The sequence below is a fragment of the Podarcis filfolensis genome, assembly GCF_964270895.1.
Source record: "Podarcis filfolensis genome assembly, chromosome: 2".
NCBI lineage: Eukaryota > Metazoa > Chordata > Lepidosauria > Squamata > Lacertidae > Podarcis > Podarcis filfolensis.
In genome coordinates, this window is record NC_139605.1 from 90,704,706 (window position 1) to 90,724,336 (window position 19,631).

Genomic DNA, 19,631 nt, shown 5'->3' on the forward strand with positions numbered 1-19,631 from the left:
GATTCAAAAAATGTACAAGACTCATGCTTAGAAGAGCTGTTCATTTAAAAGCTAACCACTACAGCAGAGCTTTCCAAACTTGACATGTTGGTGACACACTTTTTAGACATGCATCATTTTGTGACAACAGTATTTCAGTTTTACTACCGAATCAGGAGGTTAAACTAGCCCCTTTCCAGCATTGCATGACACATCTACAAACTGCAGCCGACACACTAATGTGTCACAGCACACAGTTTGAAAAGCTCTGTGCTACAGCCAAGAAGAGTTGGATTAATTACTCTGGTAAATGTATGTTATGGCAGTTGACATAGGACTTCAGCTTCAAGCTCCATTAGTTTTAGCGAAAACGTCCACCCCCATTTCATAAACTGCAAGGAACAGATTTTATGGTGTAAGGTTTTTTTATTCTTTTCCAAATCCAAATATTAGAAAGAGTCCAATGGATGTGTTCCAGAATGCTCTTTTTCTCTGGTGCGTTCAGTCAAAGTCCACATGCCGGCTTTGTTTTACAGAAGAGCGAATCTTTTTTTGTCGGAGGCGTTCACGGTTCATTTTCTCCACCCTAAAATCAAATAGAGAGGTTGAGGATGACATACTTAAGTGTGTCTGGGAAATGATTCCGGTTTGTTATCATAAATGATTTGTATCAGGTTCTTGTCACGCAGAATTAACACTTCAAAGAAAAGCAAAATCCTAAGTAGTCAAGGGATATTTCTTCTAAAAAGCCTGAAGTAGTTGATATTTTCCCAGAGAAGAGGTACCTGCTATGTTTTAACCAAGTGCAACATTCTGAAAGTGATGCCCTTTCTATATAAGTGAAATACAGCAATGCTACCTCGGATGTATATACAGTGGTACCTCGCAAGACGAATGCCTCGTAAGACGAAAAACTCGCAAGACGAAAGAGTTTTTCGTTTTTTGAGTTGCTTCGCAAGACGAATTTCCCTATGGGCTTGCTTCGCAAGACGAAAACGTCTTGTGAGTTTGTTTCCTTTTTCTTAAAACCGTTAATACCCAGGGAATCCGTGCTTCACAAGACGAAAAATTCGCAAGACGAAAAAACTCGCAGAACGAATTAATTTCGTCTTGCGAGGTACCACTGTATTACGATTCCAGAGGTCCACTTACACTCTAATACACACAAGAGATGACCCATGGTGCTCTGCCCTAAGTCAAGAAACAAAAACTATCTCAGCTTGTCCAGCTAGAACTAAGAGAAAATGAAGGCTATGATATGTTAAAACCAGGGGTCAGCTGAGGGCCTCCTGGATCCTTGCCTAAGCTACCTAATATGATTTTGTGATGCACCCTTGACAGTTGGAAGCAAGTAGCTGCTCTGCTTGGCTAATGGTAGCTACAGATGATTTCACCTTGCTCTAAGTGAGCACTGTAGGGTGCCATTTTTAATGCAACAGCTGTCAGCTACAGATACATGCTGATTGAAGTGTTATCTGACTAGTGGACTCATACCTGCTTCTGATCATTTCCACCGTCTCTTTCGATTCAGTTCGAGGCATCTCAGTGGCTTCTATAATCATCTCTCTGATTTTTTGCAAGCAAGCTGCCAAATTCCTCATCTGGTAGCGACTTACTTCAGAGGTGACTATCAGTTCTCCAGATTTACTGATCCTATTCTTGTGCTGGGAAAGAAAACATTTTTTACTATGGAGCGTTCCATTTTCATTAGTTTACCAGCCTAAAAATCAGGTTTTGTTTTTTGTTTTTTTAAAAAGAGGGAAGCAGACATGATTGCCACAGGAGGCAACTTCTGACCGTCTCTTCTGAAAGTTACCATGCCCAATCCTATGCATGTTCACTTTGAAGTTAAATCTCACCGGGTTCACTGGGGCTTATTCCCAGGAATACATGGGTCTGCAGCCTCAATGAAAGTTTTAGATTTACTGTGTAATGGTGCTGGGGAAATTATCTGTGTCTCAGTAAACTGCTTATAGGAAGCTGTGGATTAGAATCCTGCTTATTCCCACCTTGGATATGGGCTGCCCAGTAAAAAGTGGATACCTCATTTACTGGGCAGGGGAACCGGAGAGCAGGCACTCCAGTACTACTGTAACTGGGGGAGCTTTTGCAGAATATAAACAAGTTTCCAGCAGAATGTCAAGAACAGCAAACTTTCAAGCACTAGGATCTGGCTGATGCCACTAGGTGAGGTGTTCTGTTGCGTGGACCTCAATATCTCCACTGCTCCAAGGCTCCTCTGTTACATTACCCAGCACCAGAGTGCTGATGAAAAAAAAGGATCTGGTTTCCATAATAGGGTAACACATCTTCAACAAATAAAGAGTTGCGACAATTAACCAAACCCTCCAGGCACTGTTCTTGGGTATACAGCAATCACACTGCAGAGTGAAAAATGAGGTAAGGATAATAGATCACTTTCAGTGTTAAAATGCTTTAGAAAAAAAAATTCCAGCCATTAACTTAGCTTATGCTTAGCAATTACTTTCCTCAATGCAGAAGTTAGATTTGCACAGGTCACCAGACACTAGCTAAAGGTGGCAAGCAGTCCTAGGCTTGCGTTATGCCTAGACCAAACGGCTGCTGTATCCAATGTGTGCTCAGCCCAGGAATGGAAAAGAAGCCCATACAAATAGAATGCACAAATCCAAAAGTCCCTCAGCCAACAAATTTTCAGCATTGCATTGTGCCTTGAATGTGATGCTAACCACAGTTAGCATATGTTTATATGTAATCAATATTGAGTTATATTGCCTAAATGGCTTCTCAGAGCACCCTAATTTCCTTGTGTGCTGCTTCAATAAACTAATACACCAAGATCAAACTATCCTGCTGGGCTAAATAGCTTGGGAAGTACCTAGGAAAAGAAAGATAAACGCTAAGAATTACCATTGTGGCCATTTTCTGTCGCACATCTTCCGAGATCCAATCTGCTGTTGCCAAATGGAACCGGACTTCTGCCTTCGTATTTACTGCGAGTGAAACAAAGAAATACATGACTATTCCTAGGGGCACATGGAGAACTACACATCCTATCCAAAGGCTGCAGGTTCAGATTTCAATTCAGTGATGTCACACATACCCCACCAGCTGATCTTGCTGCCATGCGAAATGTCACCCCCCCACCATCTAACTTTGAAGTGTCCTGCATTTTCAGAAGAATTCTTGGCATTCCAAGAGACATGGCAAAAAAGGAGACTCAATCTCAAAAAAGCCGAAAAGTAATACTTTTTATTAATGCCCAATGCATTTTGGCCGGCAAAGTCCTCCCTCAGGAGCATTTCCCCCCCTTGTAAACAATGTTTCCTTGTAAACAACTCAAAAAAACCACTTTAAAGTCACAGGAGTTTATTGGTTATAATATACAATTTAACGACTGGATAAAACTATGGAATGAAAGTATTAAATTTACTGCATGTACTGCACTAAAGGAAAATGTTATGAAAATGATATACAGATGGTATATCACACCAGTAAAACTTGCAAAAATGGACAAAACATGTAAGAAGTGTTGGAAATGTAAGGAAAAAGATGGTACATTTTACCATATGTGGTGGGAATGTAAGAAAGTGAAAAGCTTCTGGGAGTTGATATATAATGAGTTGAAAAAAATGTTGAAATATACATTTGTCAAGAAACCAGAGGCTTTTCTTTTAGGAATTGTTGGCAATGAAATAAATAGAAAGGACCACAAACTTTTCCAATATGCAGTAACAGCGGCAAGAATACTACTGGCCCAGAAACGGAAACAAGAACAAATTCCAACATTGGAGGAGTGGAGAATGAAGCTGATGGACTATGCAGAACTTGAGAAAATGACTGGGAAGATCAGATATCTACGAGATCAAAAGTTTATCGAGGACTGGGGAAAATTAGTTGAATACTGGGAATGTATAAGTGATAATGCAATAACGTCAGTGGCATTCAGAGAAGTTCTGTAACAGAATAAGAAATATTGTAAAAAGGCAAAATAGAAGTGGGGGGGTAGGTATAAAGGCAATAGTAAAATTTGGAAATGTGTAATTAAAGAAGTTTGAATTTGGATGATTGGCAGAGAAGCCGAAGGAAGTCAAAAATGGAAAATTTAACAGAAATTGTAATGTGGATTGAATGTATGGAAAATTAATAAAATATAATTAAAAAAAAATTAAAGTCACAGGAGTTTTATGTATCAAACACATGTCCCAAAATCTCCAAAGAGTTGGAGGAATCTCTGGAGCAGATGGGGGGAACACAGGGACTTGCAGAGGACAGGAGAGGGCGTTCCTATTACAGCACTGAATATTAACTCTGATCTTTTAAAAAAAAATGAAGAAAAGAGAAACTAGTTAATGTCAGGGAGCTGCCATCAGGACAGGGGAGGGAGGCATTGGAATACAGGGAGCCGCCCATGCTCCTGAGAAGCAGCTCATCATTCTACGAAGGGGAAAGCCACACCTCCAGTGGAGCAGAGGTGGAATGGGAAAGCCGAGCGAGGGGAGGGCTCAAAGATGCTACTGAGAGCCCAAGCGCCTCACCTAGCCCGGCCAGCCAGGAAACAGGGACGCCATTTCTGTCGCCCAGTTTATGCAGAGGTGTGAAACACAAGGAGGGAAGGCGGATATTTGGGGTGTCTTAAGTTCTTATGCTGGAGGGGAAACCGGAAGGGGCCACTCCCGGAATCTGCAAGTGATTGAGACGGACATGAACTTTCTGGTCCTGCACTGTAAATAGTTTGCACAAATAAAAACCTGCCAAAGACAGGTTGGTTACTCCTGCCTGGTTACTCGTGAGCAACCACCACACCGTCTGACAGTTAAAAAGAAGCACTGATCTTTCAGTACTTGTCAAATTCATAAGGCTAATGAGTCCTCAGATTTAGATGTACAAACGTTAACTTTACACATCTAATAGCACCACTGGTTAACAGAAAAATCCACAGCTTGATTCTACTCATGTTTCCTCAAAAGGGAGCTCACTCCCAAGTATACATGCCCAGGACAAGTATCTATTTAAATCTGCTCCGATGTTTTTCGTACCTTTATTAACATTCTGGCCTCCTGGGCCACTACTTCGGCAATACGATATGGACAAACGATCTGGAAAAGATTGCAAAGAGAAATATTGAAAAGATACAGTCATGGTTTTGTTTATGTATATGGAAGAAGAAGAAGAAAGGGTGAAATTGCATAGGAAAGGATATACTGATCTGGAAGGTCACACTTGGAATAGAGGTGAAGTATGAAGGTAACTCCAATAAACACTCCTGTAACGCTCCTGTAGGAGCATTCTGATTGTCCTTAAGTAGTTATTCTCCATCTGGTGAAATAAGCAGGTAATGAATTGCTGTGGCACCCTCAGCGAAAGCATTTTCCACCAACGGGATTTACTTCCCAATAAGACTACATGGGACTATGGGCATTGTTTTTAGGATATATGTTTCTGAATGTTTTCGATATATAATAAAAACAATGCTTGAAGTATATATTTTTTAAGGTAGCATACAAGCGCATAGAATTAATTACTGCTTTATCAAATGTAAAATTAAGATAAGCATCCTGAGTTACGTGTGACATTAAGCTGAACTAGAGCTTAGAATGAGCAAGGAAGTGTACTGGTGCATGTGAAAATACTGCAGCCACATTACTCCTGAGGTTTGGCTTAGCATGGGGGTAGATCCTGAGCCGCAGGGCCAAATGTGTCTCTTTACGTGGTCCTTGGGACTCTCCCCAAGCTACATCCCCTCTGCAGACCATGTTTCACACTCTCCTTGAGTGTCTTTGCCTTGCTATAATATGTCCTGGAACTCTGATAATGCCTCTTGCCTGCCTGGATGGAAAACAGAGGGTGATGTGTGACTGTGTGTAGAAAGAAACTTACTGTACAAAGAAGGCACATGGCTTGCTCTCTTCACTTTTGCCTCTGGCCTCACCCACCACTGGCATGTGGCCTCCACTGGCAACACAAGCACTATAAGGCATCGTTTTGTTAATGATTGGCCCACCTGTTCTTTGCAGTTCTGTGCCAGTACCCAACCCTCCACTAAATAAAAGTTTAACTGATTTACAGCACAAGCCTATAGGCCTGTTTAAATCAGAAATATAGCCATAGTACTTACTTCCAAGCAAGCCTGCATAGGATTACACTGTTACAGGCAAATAAAATGAATGCCTGGGGAAATCATTCGGGAGAAAGAGACGTCACTTCTCTAAGGTTCTGGACTCACCTACAGGTATGTCGGGAACAGTCTGGTTTGCCAAGTCCTGTTAACACAGAGATACATATTGTTAAGCAACTGCAACTTAATACTACTGTAAAAATTTCTGTAGTACAATTAGTGTATAAACAGAAAATGGAAAAATATGCAACTACAGCAATAGATTATTTTTTTTTAAGGCCATTGGCAGGGTCTATCAATTTTTAGCTTTACTTTGTACAATATAGATTTCTAGGCACTCAAATTATTTTGTTTCCTCAGCTTTAACGTCTTAGACCAGACTCTTGTGACCATTTTTCAGTTCAGCAAAGCTCACAATCAGAGGACTTCTTGAACTAAGTGTGGTTCATCAGATTCTGAAAACCCTTTATTCAACCAGGAGCAGTAAGTTGTATCCACTATTGTCAAGTCATTCACAATACTAGTTTATCACATCTGAACCTTCAAGAAAAAAGAGGAGGGGCAACTCATGAGGACTTCAACATGCAGAATCATTGTACGACTGAGTCTGAAAAAGAAATCACCACCCTTGAATTCAGTCTCAGCATCTCATTGCCATTCTCCAGATAAAACATACTGGATAGCTACCTATCGCTGGTTCCCTCACTGTGAGAAGTGAAGCTACAGGGAACGAGGCAGAGGGCCTTCTTGGTAGTAGCGCCTGCCCTGTGGAACACCCTCCCATCAGATGTCAAGGAAATAAACAACTATCTGACTTCTAGAAAACATCTGAAGGCAGCCCTGTTTAGGGAAGTTTTTAATGTTTGATGTTTTATCACTTTATTATGATTATTCTGTTGGGAGGCGCCCAGAGTGGCTGGGAAACCCAGCCAGATGGGCGGGGTATAAATAAATAAATTATTATTGTTATTATTAGGCAAATGGTAGGAGTGAATTTCCTACATTGGCAGGAAGTTGAATTAGATAACATTTAAGATTAAGTAAAGGCAGAGTTAGAAGCAAAAGGGTAGTACAATCTAACAGCTTGCAGAACCATCACCTTACTCAAACTAAGCAGAACTGGGTTCTGGTCAGTGGCTAGATAGGAGGCTGCTTGGGAACAGCACATACACTGCTTTGGGTGTCATAAGGGAGGGAAACTGAGATATATAAACAAAAAACAAGAATTGTTTATCTTTGCTGCTCACATTTGTTCACATTGGGACAGATGTGCTATCCCCATAGCTGTCAACGTTTCCCTTTTTTTAAGGGAAATTCCCTTATTCCGAATAGGATTCCTCGCAAGAAAAGGGAAAAGTTGACAGCTATGGCTATCCCCTCAGAGAAAATATGCTATTTTATTTATTACATCTGTCTATATCATGACCCCCCTCTAAACAAGAGGCAGCTCTATTTTATCCTCCCAACATGTCCGTGAGGTAGGTCCGGGTAAGAGACAACGACCAGCCCAAGGCCACCCAGTGAAGTTAATAAGCGCAGCTGGGATTCGAACCTGCGTTTCCCCAGTTCCTATTCTTAGGCCTATCCATTTACATGGGGCAACGCAACTTCCGCCCGCAGACCGGCGGTGAGGGAGAGGCGTAGAACTATGCAAACGGAAATCCACGGAAGGCGCTACTCTGCTTTTTATATAGATCTAGGTGCTCCGACCATCAATCGCCTCCAATCCGGATTCCTAACCTTTTTTGCGTCGGCTCCTTTTTGCTGCGAGGGGTAGAGTTTGTCCAAGCTGTATTCGCTCCGGAATTCAGAACCGGAGTCTGGGCGAGCGGAGGCGATGGCTCGGCGCGGGAAGTCCCGAGCCGCTTCTGCGGAGAGCAGCTTCAGCGCCGGCCATCGCCAGAGGCAGCGCAGCGCGCACGCCGCCATCTTGTGCTGGGCTGAGTGCTGTTCTAAAAAAGTCCGGCTACAAAAGGCACTCGGTCACTTGCCGTTCCGGAGAAACACGGTTCTCCTCCTCACCTTTCCCCTCCGCCTCTTGCATAAGCGCGCGTATGCGATTCCAAAATCTGGGGAGGAGATACGCTGTGCCTGCGCTGCTGTTGATATAGGCTGTCCACTTCTGAACACTTTTATCTTCCACAGTCTGAGCTTCTTAGATTTAAATTGCATTTCAGTTTCTAAAACGAATCTGTTTTAGTTTTAATTGTTTTATACAGTGCTTTTCCCCTTAAAAAATGTTTAGAGGTACTCTTATTTTGACTCAAGAAAATCACCATTTTATATTTCAAATCGGGGGAAATAAATACAGTAAATGGACAAAAGTACAAAGATTCACAAAATGTTTAGGGGTATGCAGGGTATCCTTGTATCCCCCCTGAAAAAAAGCACTGGTTTTATATGAATGTTACATTTTAACCTATTTTATATTTGCTTTGTGAGCAGCCTGGAGAAACTCCTATTATCAGGTCAAAATGGAGCAAATAGCACTTTTTATTTTAAAAATAAATAAGTAAATCGCTGGATTCTGCTCAGAATTGTAGCATTGTCCTCATAATTAAAAGTACTGGGCCAAAATGTGCTTGTTTTCGTTTTGAGTGTATCAGCTATTTGCAGGGAATCCCTATGTTTCCAAGCATTCCTGTGAAATTTCAAAGTTGGAGGCACACAAGCAAGCCGTTGCCCAAGTATTTGCTTGAAAGTCAAGTCCCACTGTGTTCAATGGAGTTTGATCCCAATGAAAGAATAGCAGATCTCCCTATTTAGGAGCAAGCTTAATTGAACTCGGAGGGATTGACTTCTGAGTAAACAGGACTGGGCTGTAAAATACATTAACCGATGGAAACCACATGCATGGTTTCAGTTGCCTGAGGGGTTAAGTTTTCAGTCTTGGATAACCCAAGGAACGATTCTCATTATACACTGGAAGTAATGCTGCTGGTTCATAAACAGAGCAAATGTTCATGTTCAGCTGTAGGTCAGAGGAAATGCTTTGTCAAAGGAAAATTTGGAGGGGGACAAAATAATCAAATTTGATTTTTTGAAATTTGGTGCTTTTGCCTTGTGGTAAATAGTTAGGCTCCAGGAGGTCAGTGGACAGGATCTCATATAATGGAGCCAAGTTACTAGATGTAAATTCATTAGTTCTCTTCATAGAATTGTAGAGTTGGAAGGGACCACAAGGGTCGTCTAGTCCAACCCCCTGCTTTTATTCACAGTATTTGCCAGAACCAACAGACATAGTGAAGTATCTTGTATTTGACAGTATTTAATCTCTGTTGCAGTTTGGAGAAAAGACGGCAAGTTTTTCAAAATTCCCTCGTGGCTTTGAAATGTTGATCTAGCAAATGAGACAGAGGATAGTGGTGAGTTGCTTAGGGACACAACATGGAGAGCATGGTAATTGGGGTGGAAGGAGCTTGGCAGCAAAGATGCAAAAATGTGGCCCATTGATGTTTGCTTGTGTTTTTTAGAAGCTAACCATGCCCTATTACTTGCTCTTTCCCCCAATCTGAAGGCCTTTAGGCTGAAAAACTGTGATCATGGCTCTTGATTATCTGCTGAAGGCAGAACCATTTGCATTCATACTAATGTATGATGCTGGTTTAATCCCACTTAGGGTTCCTGACAATTTCCCCCGGAACAACCTGGAATTTGGTGGCAGTATGGTATTGCCAGATTATGAAACTGAAATTTCAAAATCTCTAAATTGGCTAATATTTTGGGCCTGAGGAGGACTGCATTCACTCTGGCCACCAGAGCGCTGTGTATTTTATTTTTCCACAATTGCTCTCAAAATTAGTTAAGTCTTTGGGGGACACAGCAGGCCCCTGAACTGGGGGCTAGGCCCCCTGAACTGCTGTAGACCCTAGATATGGTCAGCATACACCAGGGCCAAAAACAGGCTTCTAGCCTTCTCATAGCCTGTTTGGCATAGATTTGGGAATCCATACTACTTGGAGGAAGAAAAAAGACAGGAAGGAACTCCTGGTGATTTATTTGAGGCAGTACTGTATACGTTTTGGAATAATCTTTCCGAGGGCAAGCTTTGAATAGAGCTGTTCACAGCAAGTGCATAAACAAGCTCTGAAGTGCATTTGGCCAGAAATAAACCTTTCCCCATGTACCCAGAGTGCCTCTCTTTTCCTGTTGGTGTTGCTTCCCCAGTTTGGTAGCCATCTCTTCGGCTTGTGCAAGAGCCACATCTGCGGTGCCTGGCAAGGGGGTCTCCAGAGCTTGCAGGTTATATAACTGATGACACATAGCAGAGGCCATCTGGAAGAAACCAAGCTCTTTAATAACAAGCTAAATATGAAACAAACAAGCAGTTTATTAACTCAGCGAGTCCAAATTAAATCTAACCTAGAGCAGGATTGCCCATCACTTTAGTTCAACCGGTGACAAGTTTTCATCTCATGTTGAGCAGCTGTAAGGAACCTCAGGCCTGGGGGATGAAATGCAGCTATCTAGCTCTCAGACTCTCCTGAATCCACATCCTCTCTCCCAAGCAATGCCGCTCACCTGCTTGCTCCATGCAAGTGCTTCTGGCTGGCTGGAAACTGTCCTGTGATAACACCTCAACTGCCTAAGTGGTGTGTGTGTGTGTAGAATCCTCCGATTTGTGTGTCTGGAATGTAGCTTATTGTACAAAGTTAAGAGTCCCATCCATTGTGCCTCTGGTCCCATCTGCTATTTACACCCCAGGCTGTATAAAAGGTTTCCACAACAATGAGGATCCAGCTGATGAACAGCATGCCAGGGAGCTTTAAGACGGATATACGCTATAGAAGTAGGAAGCAGATTCTGTTTTTTAGTGGAAAGACAAGTTCACTAGATTTTTTTTGTACACAATACAGCCAGTATTATTTTTGGTCAAAGAAATTATGCTCTCAGCATTTTGCTGAACTGACTGGCAATGCGATGCAGCTGTCCCTTTGTTGAGGCAAGTGTTAATATCTCATTGCTTGCATGAGTAATTACTCTGAAGTGTGTTCAAGAAATCAAAGCTGACATTTGCAAGCATGGAAGAAAATGTTTCAAGATACTGGAGCGTTCAGAATGTTGACGTGGGTAAAGGGGTGCTTTTTAATAACAGAGTGAGTGCTTGTCCCACAAAACCAGGAACTATCTGTTATGTAATAAATAAAGAGAAGCAGCACATCCATTCTGGTGGTTACCCTCCACTTTTTATCATGCCTAAAGCATTTTCTTGACCTAAATGATGCTGAGAATTCAAAGCAGCAAGCCTATTTCTGGAATGCAAAGAAATAAACACAAGAAATTTCCGTGTTCAGAATACTGGTGTTTCTTTTTTTATTTAAGAAGAGAATAAAGCATTTTTAAATATATTAATTTTAAGTATACTACACTTAAACTGGGATGCTGGTTTGCACATTAACGGTGTTCAAAACCAAGAATGATTGCAATGGCCCCCTCCCGCCCCAAATACTGATGCAACAAACAGATGACTTGAGAACAAACATCCGTTCAAAAGTCCCTTAGTAGAAAGATAGTAAAGGAAAGTTAATCAAAACATCAGCAGCCATGATGGCAGCCACACAGAGCAAGGTAAATGCTCTTGAGAAAACCAACTTCCTTTGTTATTTTACCCCCCAGACAACTTGATTTTTCAACTGTAAGGCATGAAGGTTTGTCATTATGGTTACCAGAGTGGCAGCCACAATCATGTCTATGGCTCCTAATACTTCAAAAGCTGGGCCACATCAAGGGTACAAAAGAAGTTTTGGCATTAAGTAGTAGAGGAAGAATCTTTCCAGAAAGAAGAGCCCCTGGGCAGGCTTGCTCAAAAATACTTTCACACATTACAAAAGTGACTTCAATTGGCTGAACACAAGGACCCCCATGGCAAGAATCTAGCAAACACATAACGAGATGACAATCTGATGGCAGAGGAGTAAAAATCTCACTCTGTTTGACTTAACCATTGACTTTCCACACATCTGCCTTCTTACCCTGTATTTACTTAGTTCACAAAATCGGCTTCAGGTCAAAACCAGGTCTACCAACATGAAATGTAAAAGCATGGCAAGAAGCAGAAATGTTGGCAGCCAACTGTAAGGAGCCATGGTCCTCAAGTCACTTGGCTCGGGCCTGTTAATACTGACCACTGCAAAGCGTGCGATTTGAGAATCGCAGTCAAAGAAGAAACAGTGCTGAAAAGTGAGAGGACATGAAGGAATAAGCTGGAAATAATGAAAAGGCAGACTCATTTAACACTAGCATGATTTCAAAGAAACATCACAGACTTTGGGTCTTATTCAGGTACAACTAAACAAGAAACTGATCCAAAATTTCTTCAAGTATAATACTGCTTGGTAAGTTAATAATCATTGCTACTATTGTCCCCTCACAAGTGAGAACTCTGGCATGTGTACCCTAAACTTAGTGAAATATAATACTGCTTATTTTCATATATGCATGTGACCCTAACCATCGCTTATTAGCATGTGACTAAAGAATCCCAATTCTGTATTTCTGTGAAATGGATACTGACTATTCCTGAGACTGAAGAGGCCTTTTGTGTGTAAATGTGTGGTATATGTAGGCGAGGCTGAATGTATAAATGGAGTAGAGAGAGCCTTTGGAAAAGGCAGCTTGGCAACGGAAGCGTTAACTAACAAGTGACTGTGTGGAATAGTGTGATAAACAACATTATTAGTGATGACAACTGAACTTGGGTGTTTTGCTGAATTTACTCCTACTTAACATGAGTCATCACTATTCAGTTTTTGCAAGCCCATGCAAATCATGTCTTAGGAGCCAGCCACAAAAGACAATTAGGAAAAACCACTTGAACGGCAAGGCATGGGGAACGCAACACCCAAATGAAGACAAGGGTGTCTCTCCAAGCCAGTAATAGCACTTCTTGTTTGGCTTCTTGGAAAGCCCAGGTTAAATGAGCGAAGTGATGACAACTAACTTCCTAAAATAAAAATACTGGAGGAGGTGTAAACCTAAGCTCACTCTGTCCTATCTTATATGAGTGGAACAATTAGGTATGCTTGATGAAGACATAACAGCAATCTTTTTTCAAGTTTTTCCAGTTGCAATGAGCTTGCATTGTAAAAATTGAAAAACCTGACCAATAAGAGGATGGCTTAAACAGGAAGAACATGCTCCCCTTACGGAAAGAGAGAAGTCCAGTAAAAAGTCTTGCCGATGCATCTGTGGGTTCTTCATGGGAAGAAGAAGGGGGGAAAGGAAACTGAAGAAAAAGAGTGCGTGTATGGAAGCTGCCTCTGGAAACTGATGTTTTAAATTATTACGTTCTGGGTATTCCAGGGCATTGTAAGAAATCCAAGCTTGTTGCTGTGTTGCTTGATGGAAAGCAAATCCAACTGGTCGCGGGAGAAGGTGAGACTGTGGCTAGTTCGTTTAATTTCCTGTTTGTGGTTTCTGGCTGCTGCAGTGATGCGAAGGGTTTCCTTGGAAAATCTTGGGTACCAACTACAACTATGACATAGAGCTTTTTGCAGCACATCCAGGGACCCAGGCAGCTTGGAGCACTGACTTCGAAGAATGTGAGGTGGGCTCTTCCCACTCCTGAAACACTCCAAGAGGTTCCCTTTTTGTGCAAGAAGACATCAACGTGAGAAGCTCCTAGGACTTGGGAGGCAGGAGGCCGTACAATGCTCCCTGGTGCCGAAGTGAAGAGCTCGATGCTGAATTTGCTTGTGGCAAATGCAGTGACGCCAAAGCAGCGGGATTCACTTTGTGGTCTTCTTTTTCACCTTGGTGGCGTTGATGTCTGCTTTTGTCTTCTGGATTCGGGAGAAGATCTCTTTGAACAGGGCTTTGTACTCTGGCTGGCTCTGCTCTAGCCGCTTGTCTACAGCCTCCACGTGTTTGCTAAGGCTCTTCTCCATTGTCTTGAGCTCGTCCAGCTCATAACCCTCTCCCCGGAAGTCTCTAAAGGAGCTGTCGCGAGAGATAGGGCGGGAGGTTTGGACACCGGCATGGCGCACGCTGTCTTTGTGCTGCCGGCACTTGCTGAGGAGCTCCTCATACTTTTCCAGCAGGGCATGGTACTGCTCATCCACCTCCCTCAGGATTGACATCCCCCTCTTGCGCACATTATTGGCATGCAGCGTGTAGTTGCCTTCATGGCGGCTCACGGCATCCTTGGTCACAATGGCATTCAGGGCCGTGTCGCTACAGCTTTTCCGTACAGGGTGGTTTGGGGAGGCTGTCATGGACGATTCATGGTTTCTACCTCCATCTTCCTCAGTTAGGTCAATGTAGTCAGCTTCTGGGGCATTGTTCAATGGCTCCAGAAGTGCTTCTGACAGGTTGTCCTCTCTACTGAGGAGATACTTCTTAACTTGCTTCATCTGCTGGAGTTCCAGTAACTCTCCTTCCAGCTCTTTAATGCGCAGCTTGCAGTTCTCCATCTCACACACCCTCTGCTCAAGATCTGAGTACTCCTGGATGACGGACGTGTACTCTCTCTCCACCCTCTCCTTCCGCTGTTTCTCCTGGTTGACTTGGGACCTGAGGGAATTCACCATTGCTTGCAGCCGCTCATTCTCTCGTTCCAAGGGCATCTGACTGAACTCCATTGAAGAGCTATGAATCTGGAATGCATCTTCATATCTGATATTCAAAAAAACAACAGCCATTAGCAAACTAATCATCATAGATTCCTAGGGTGGGTACCACAAGTCTAGCAAAGGTTAACAGAGAAGTTACCTCAGTGCAACAACAGGATCCTATGTATCACACCCCAAATGGCAACATATATGTGAACCCTTATTGAGATGTACTATTTTAATATGTGCCAGGAGTAATTCTTCCACGGGGGAACGGGCAAACATATGCTTCCCCTACTTGCTGTCTGGACTCTGCTTATCTTTCCTGAGTTTCATACTGAACCGTAGTCACCAACCAAGTACGGTTCTGCTTAACTGACTTAAAGAAAACCTTTGCACTGTTCTTTTTAAAGGACTTCATAAGCATACTATACACTCATGATTGTTCTTATAGTGACACCTCTATGAATGGTGTTCTTCAGAGTAATATCAGCAAAAAAAAGGGCCCCAGCTGTAGAACTGCAGGCAAGACAATGAAGGGAGGGAGGAAAAGGGAAGAAGGGATGAGTGTGAGCAAATGAAAGCTACATGTACTTAAGGTTAGTTTCCTAAGGAAGAAGACAGACAATCTATAGGCTTCAAGGGAATAATGGATTTTAAGGCGAATTTTGATGATGAATTAAAAAAACCCAAATGTGTTGTGCTCTATGTTGCTTATTATAAGCATTGCAACGTTTACAGGAAAGGGTTAGCTAATTCTTGCACTGAAGGGGGTTGGATGTGGTGTCTGCCGTCTTATGGTTCTATTCTATGCCAGACACAGTTTGGGGATCCTGTTTTGATTTTCCAGGTTACTGCCCAAGGCAGTAAGCAAACTTATTTGACCAGAGGCTGCAGAAAAAGAAAAAAAAATCCATGGGTTAAGGCAGCTCACCTCTGAAAGTTTGCCTCCAAGTCTCTAAAGAGCTAGCTAGTTCTGAAGCCAGCTGTCCAGAGTGAGAGGGAGGATGGTTATAAATATGATCCCAGTGGGATAACATCTCCCTGAGTCATTTTATAATATGGAAAACACTGGCTTATCTCTGTCAGCATATATAATTCTCTCCCCCCATTAAGATGCCTGAAGCAGATTCATTAGCTGAAACAGATGGAAGTGGGGTGGGGTGGGAGGAGCCATACCATCTCCTTCCCCCACCCCATGACCCATTCCATTCTAGGTTGGAACCGATGGCTGGGAGAGGTACTGAAAATTCTTCTTAGTGGCCCAGAGGGAATGTGACCTACAAAAATCCAAATGCAGGTTTTATTAAGGCAACACACACAGTCCTACAGCACTCTGGGTAAAGTACCACAGGGGTATTGTGGGGGAAGCATCCATATAGGCACTGAACAAATTTTGCCTAGGGTTAGCTTATGGCCTAATAGCATATTCTTTTCATCACAGCATCAGAAATTCCGCTTGCTGGTTTTCAGCAGATTGTGTTTGCAATGCAGCATGTTGCTGGTTTAGACGGCTCCTGCTGGAACAAGCAAATACACCAAAGCAGGGGTCGGCAAGGTTTACCTTGCCTGGGCCAGTTCACTCCAGCGGAGATCCCTCTATGGGCTGGATCAGGCCCACCCACAATTTCTGGTGCCATGAAAGCGAGTCCCCGCACCGTGCCGGTTTAGCGCAGCGCACGGGGACTCGCTGAGCAGGTAGCTCAGTTTGGGGGCAGCTCATGGGCCGGTTAAACGACCCCCGTGGGCTGCTTGTAGCCCATGGGCCTTAGGTTGCCGATCCCTGCACCAAAGGAACGTCTTCAGAAGGTGAGGGAAGAATTGCAGTTGGAGTGGGTGATAAATGAGCTCTCTGACTATCAGGCTCCTCTTGGGGAGGAGCCTACACTGGGAACTTTTGTTATTCTAGTACAGGGGTGGAATTGCAGGTGGAAGAGCTGCCAGGTATGGGAGAAGCTGAGACGGTGCCCCTGCAACCCACATGGAGACTATGCCAGTGAAATTGCTGGCAGGCCAAAGGGATGAGTAGACTGCAGAACTGGTTTTCTCTGAGCTTAGCACTGGCAAGGAACATCTGAAAATGAGGTCAGTCTGCTTCTAAAGTGCAGAGCCCCTTGTTTTCAGGCAAATATTTATGAATCTTCATTGACAGGGGTACCATTTAGGGGGGATACGAGTGCACAGTCTCTTGCACACTGTTTTTTAAGTGACATGCATACCTAGAACGACTTCTGTCTCTGGCAAGCTCACTGGTTCTACACAGTGAGGTACTATTGGTATACAATTAAATTACCTATATACTAGATACGCATAGCAAGGGCACACAGTCCTTCACATCAAAAAAGGGGTGAGAAAGAACTGTCCTATTGTGATAACACTATTAAAGTTATCATTCTGAGAACAAAAATAATCACAGAAGATGTTCTGATAATACGCTGCTTCTTTTTCTTCCTTCCTTTCTTCTCCAAGAATGGGGATTCTGACATTACTGAATATTCCCCTCTTTTTCTAAAACCTGTTCTCTCTCCACTCTGGAATTCATAATGCTATTCTACATATGAATTTGCTCAAACTGTGTACCAGACAGCAATAGAGGGAGATGGAAATGAGACTGGTATGCGTGCCAAAAACTGATATCTGCATTTCACCTCCCCCCCCTTTGGTTTTAGGATTTTTTTTAGAGGATCTGAAACCGCTTAACTGGCAAAAAAAGCAAATTTTATTATTATTATTTTAACACACTTTGTAAATGTTTGTTCTCCCGCCACCCACCAGCCCAGTCTATTCTATAAAATTAAACTTTCCTCCATCTGTTTTCTGCCATTAGCAATGCCCATGGGTCCCTGAATGAAAAATATTGCTGCAGCCTTGGAACGTTCCATACTGCCCGAGACAGCTTTCCCCTGCAAAGGAATGGCTGTCCTAACTCTGTTCTCCCTTGTCTGCCCGCAAAGCACCGGCCCTCCAGCTGCAGATTACCTGGGACTAGAGCATAGCTCCTTGAGGCAAGGGAATGTATGGATGGTTCGGCGCCTCTCTCTCTTCTCCCGGCGGATGCGCAGCTGATCTAGACTCTGCAGCTCTTCCACCTGCTTTTGTAGGTCATCGACTTGGTTCTGTAGCCCCTCAATGGTTTCTGTTAGGCTGTTACATGAAGCCAGAGTTGATGGGAAAGAAAAAGAGAAGAGAACGCTAGCTTGTTTTTAGACTGAGATACAGACACAGGGCAGTATCCAATTACAGAGTTATACTAGTGCAATGACTTTTAGCTGTGCAATGTTAACTTCTGTGCCCTCAGCACTCCCAACATGTCTCCTAAAGGGAGAGGAGAGGGCAGGAAAGTTAAACGCACAACTAAAAGCCATTGCACAAGCATAACTGGTTAGTTGGATGGCATCCTAACTATAATGGTAGGTAAGCAGGAAACTAGCCAAGCTACGTGCTTACCTGCCCCATCACCTCTGGCCGATGATTGGCAGAGCCACGCATCTGCAATGAAAGATCATGGAGACACATTCGAAAGCTAGATCTCTCTGTCCTGCAAATCCTTTCCTGGAAGTCTGTTATAGTGAGACTATAGCCACCATGTTTTCTGAGCTAAGCTATTCTGCATTATTCAAAGTAGCGGCCTTCAGCACTGTCACCAAGCCACACCTCTTTGCTCTACAAATGGTTTTGCCTGGCTGGGCTGTATCTCAAACTCTAATGCCTCTCACTTTTCTGAATAGAGGATAAAGGGGTGTGTCAATATTGTACTAGGCTACTGTGCAAAGGTAAAATTTGCATCTGCTGCTCCATTTACCTTTACCTTTATAACCCCACCCACCACTGGCATGTGGTCCTCGGGCTGAAAAAGGGTTCTCTACCTCCACTTGGAAGCATTAAACAGACAGAAAAACCACCGTATTCTAAGATATGGAGAACTTAGAGGAGCCCAGTGCAAAGGGCAAATTCTCATATCAGCTTACCTGTCCACTGGCCATCACTGGGTAGCTGACAAACCCAATTCTTATTAAAAACTCTTCTCCCAATGAAGAGGAAGAAGATCTTGCATTCCATTCATGTCCCAGAGGACATTATGGAAACAGATTCACCATCTCAGTTGTTCCCTGGCATGAACAGGGCCATGAAACTGCAAAATGTCACAAGGGCTGTGTTCTTATAATCCTCACTTTTGAATTAACAATGCCACCTCAGTTTTGAACGTTTTCCCCCACAATTGCCAGGCAACCTCTACCTTTAGACATGAAAGGACCCACCAGATGAAGCATTACCATTGTATCTTCTGCTGGGATGTCTTACTCTCCAGCACAAGCTTCTGATTGGCCAGTTCCAAGTCACGCGCTGTCACATCCAGCTGCTCGTAAACCTTGGCATGCTGTTCATTCATATGCCGTAACATTTCCAGCTGTTTGGTCAAATACTGGAAAGAAAAATGGTTTAAAAGCCCATAAAAAAAGCATTTGGGACATAATACCATGAAGAAACAATTCAGTAGGTCTAAAGCATTTAGTCAAAAGACTGGATGAATCACTTAAAATGCCTTTTGATTGACTAAAAGGCTGCCCCTAATTGGGCAACATGGGTGGGCCCGAATTTACTATTTTAAAAAAACAACAAGGTAAGCTACTGCTAAGCATATATTAATACTTTGAAAAATGAAAACAGAAAAAGTCAATGGAAAACAGATGCATTTTGTTAAAAGGGGACAAAGCCATTCAGGCTGCAATCCTAACCCCACTTACCTGGGAATAAAAAGGTAAAGGGACCCCTGACCATTAGGTCCAGTCGTGACCGACTCTGGGGTTGCGGCGCTCATCGCGCTTTACTGGCCAAGGGAGCCGGCGTACAGCTTCCGGGTCATGTGGCCAGCATGACTAAGCCACTTCTGGTGAGCCAGAGCAGCGCACGGAAATGCCATTTACCTTCCCGCCAGAGCGGTACCTATTTATCTACTTGCACTTTGAGGTGCTTTCGAACTGCTAGGTTGGCAGGAGCAGGGACCG

General features: G+C 43.1%; 2 protein-coding genes across 6 annotated transcripts in view; both read right to left on the reverse strand.

Moving 5' to 3' along the window:
• Positions 1-420: 420 nt before the first annotated feature.
• On the reverse strand, positions 421-8,036 carry MRPL58 (mitochondrial ribosomal protein L58). The gene is made up of 6 exons (XM_083598324.1): positions 7,817-8,036; positions 6,185-6,221; positions 4,998-5,057; positions 2,869-2,951; positions 1,474-1,643; positions 421-565 (listed from the first exon to the last, which is right to left on the reverse strand). The coding sequence occupies exons 1-6, from the start codon at positions 8,003-8,005 to the stop codon at positions 481-483; spliced, it is 624 nt and encodes a 207-aa protein (XP_083454450.1). The 5' UTR covers positions 8,006-8,036; the 3' UTR covers positions 421-480.
• A 3,321-nt stretch (positions 8,037-11,357) lies between these two features.
• CDR2L (cerebellar degeneration related protein 2 like) overlaps positions 11,358-19,631 on the reverse strand; it is a 31,668-nt gene continuing 23,394 nt past the window's right edge. For all 5 annotated transcript variants that reach the window (XM_083598243.1, XM_083598242.1, XM_083598241.1 and 2 more), the window contains 3 exons: positions 18,900-19,048; positions 17,605-17,769; positions 11,358-14,689 (listed from right to left, as the gene is read on the reverse strand). In XM_083598243.1, coding sequence (XP_083454369.1) covers positions 13,804-14,689; positions 17,605-17,769; positions 18,900-19,048 — 1,200 coding nt within the window. In that variant the 3' untranslated portion in view covers positions 11,358-13,803. The remainder of the gene's footprint in view (positions 14,690-17,604; positions 17,770-18,899; positions 19,049-19,631) is intronic.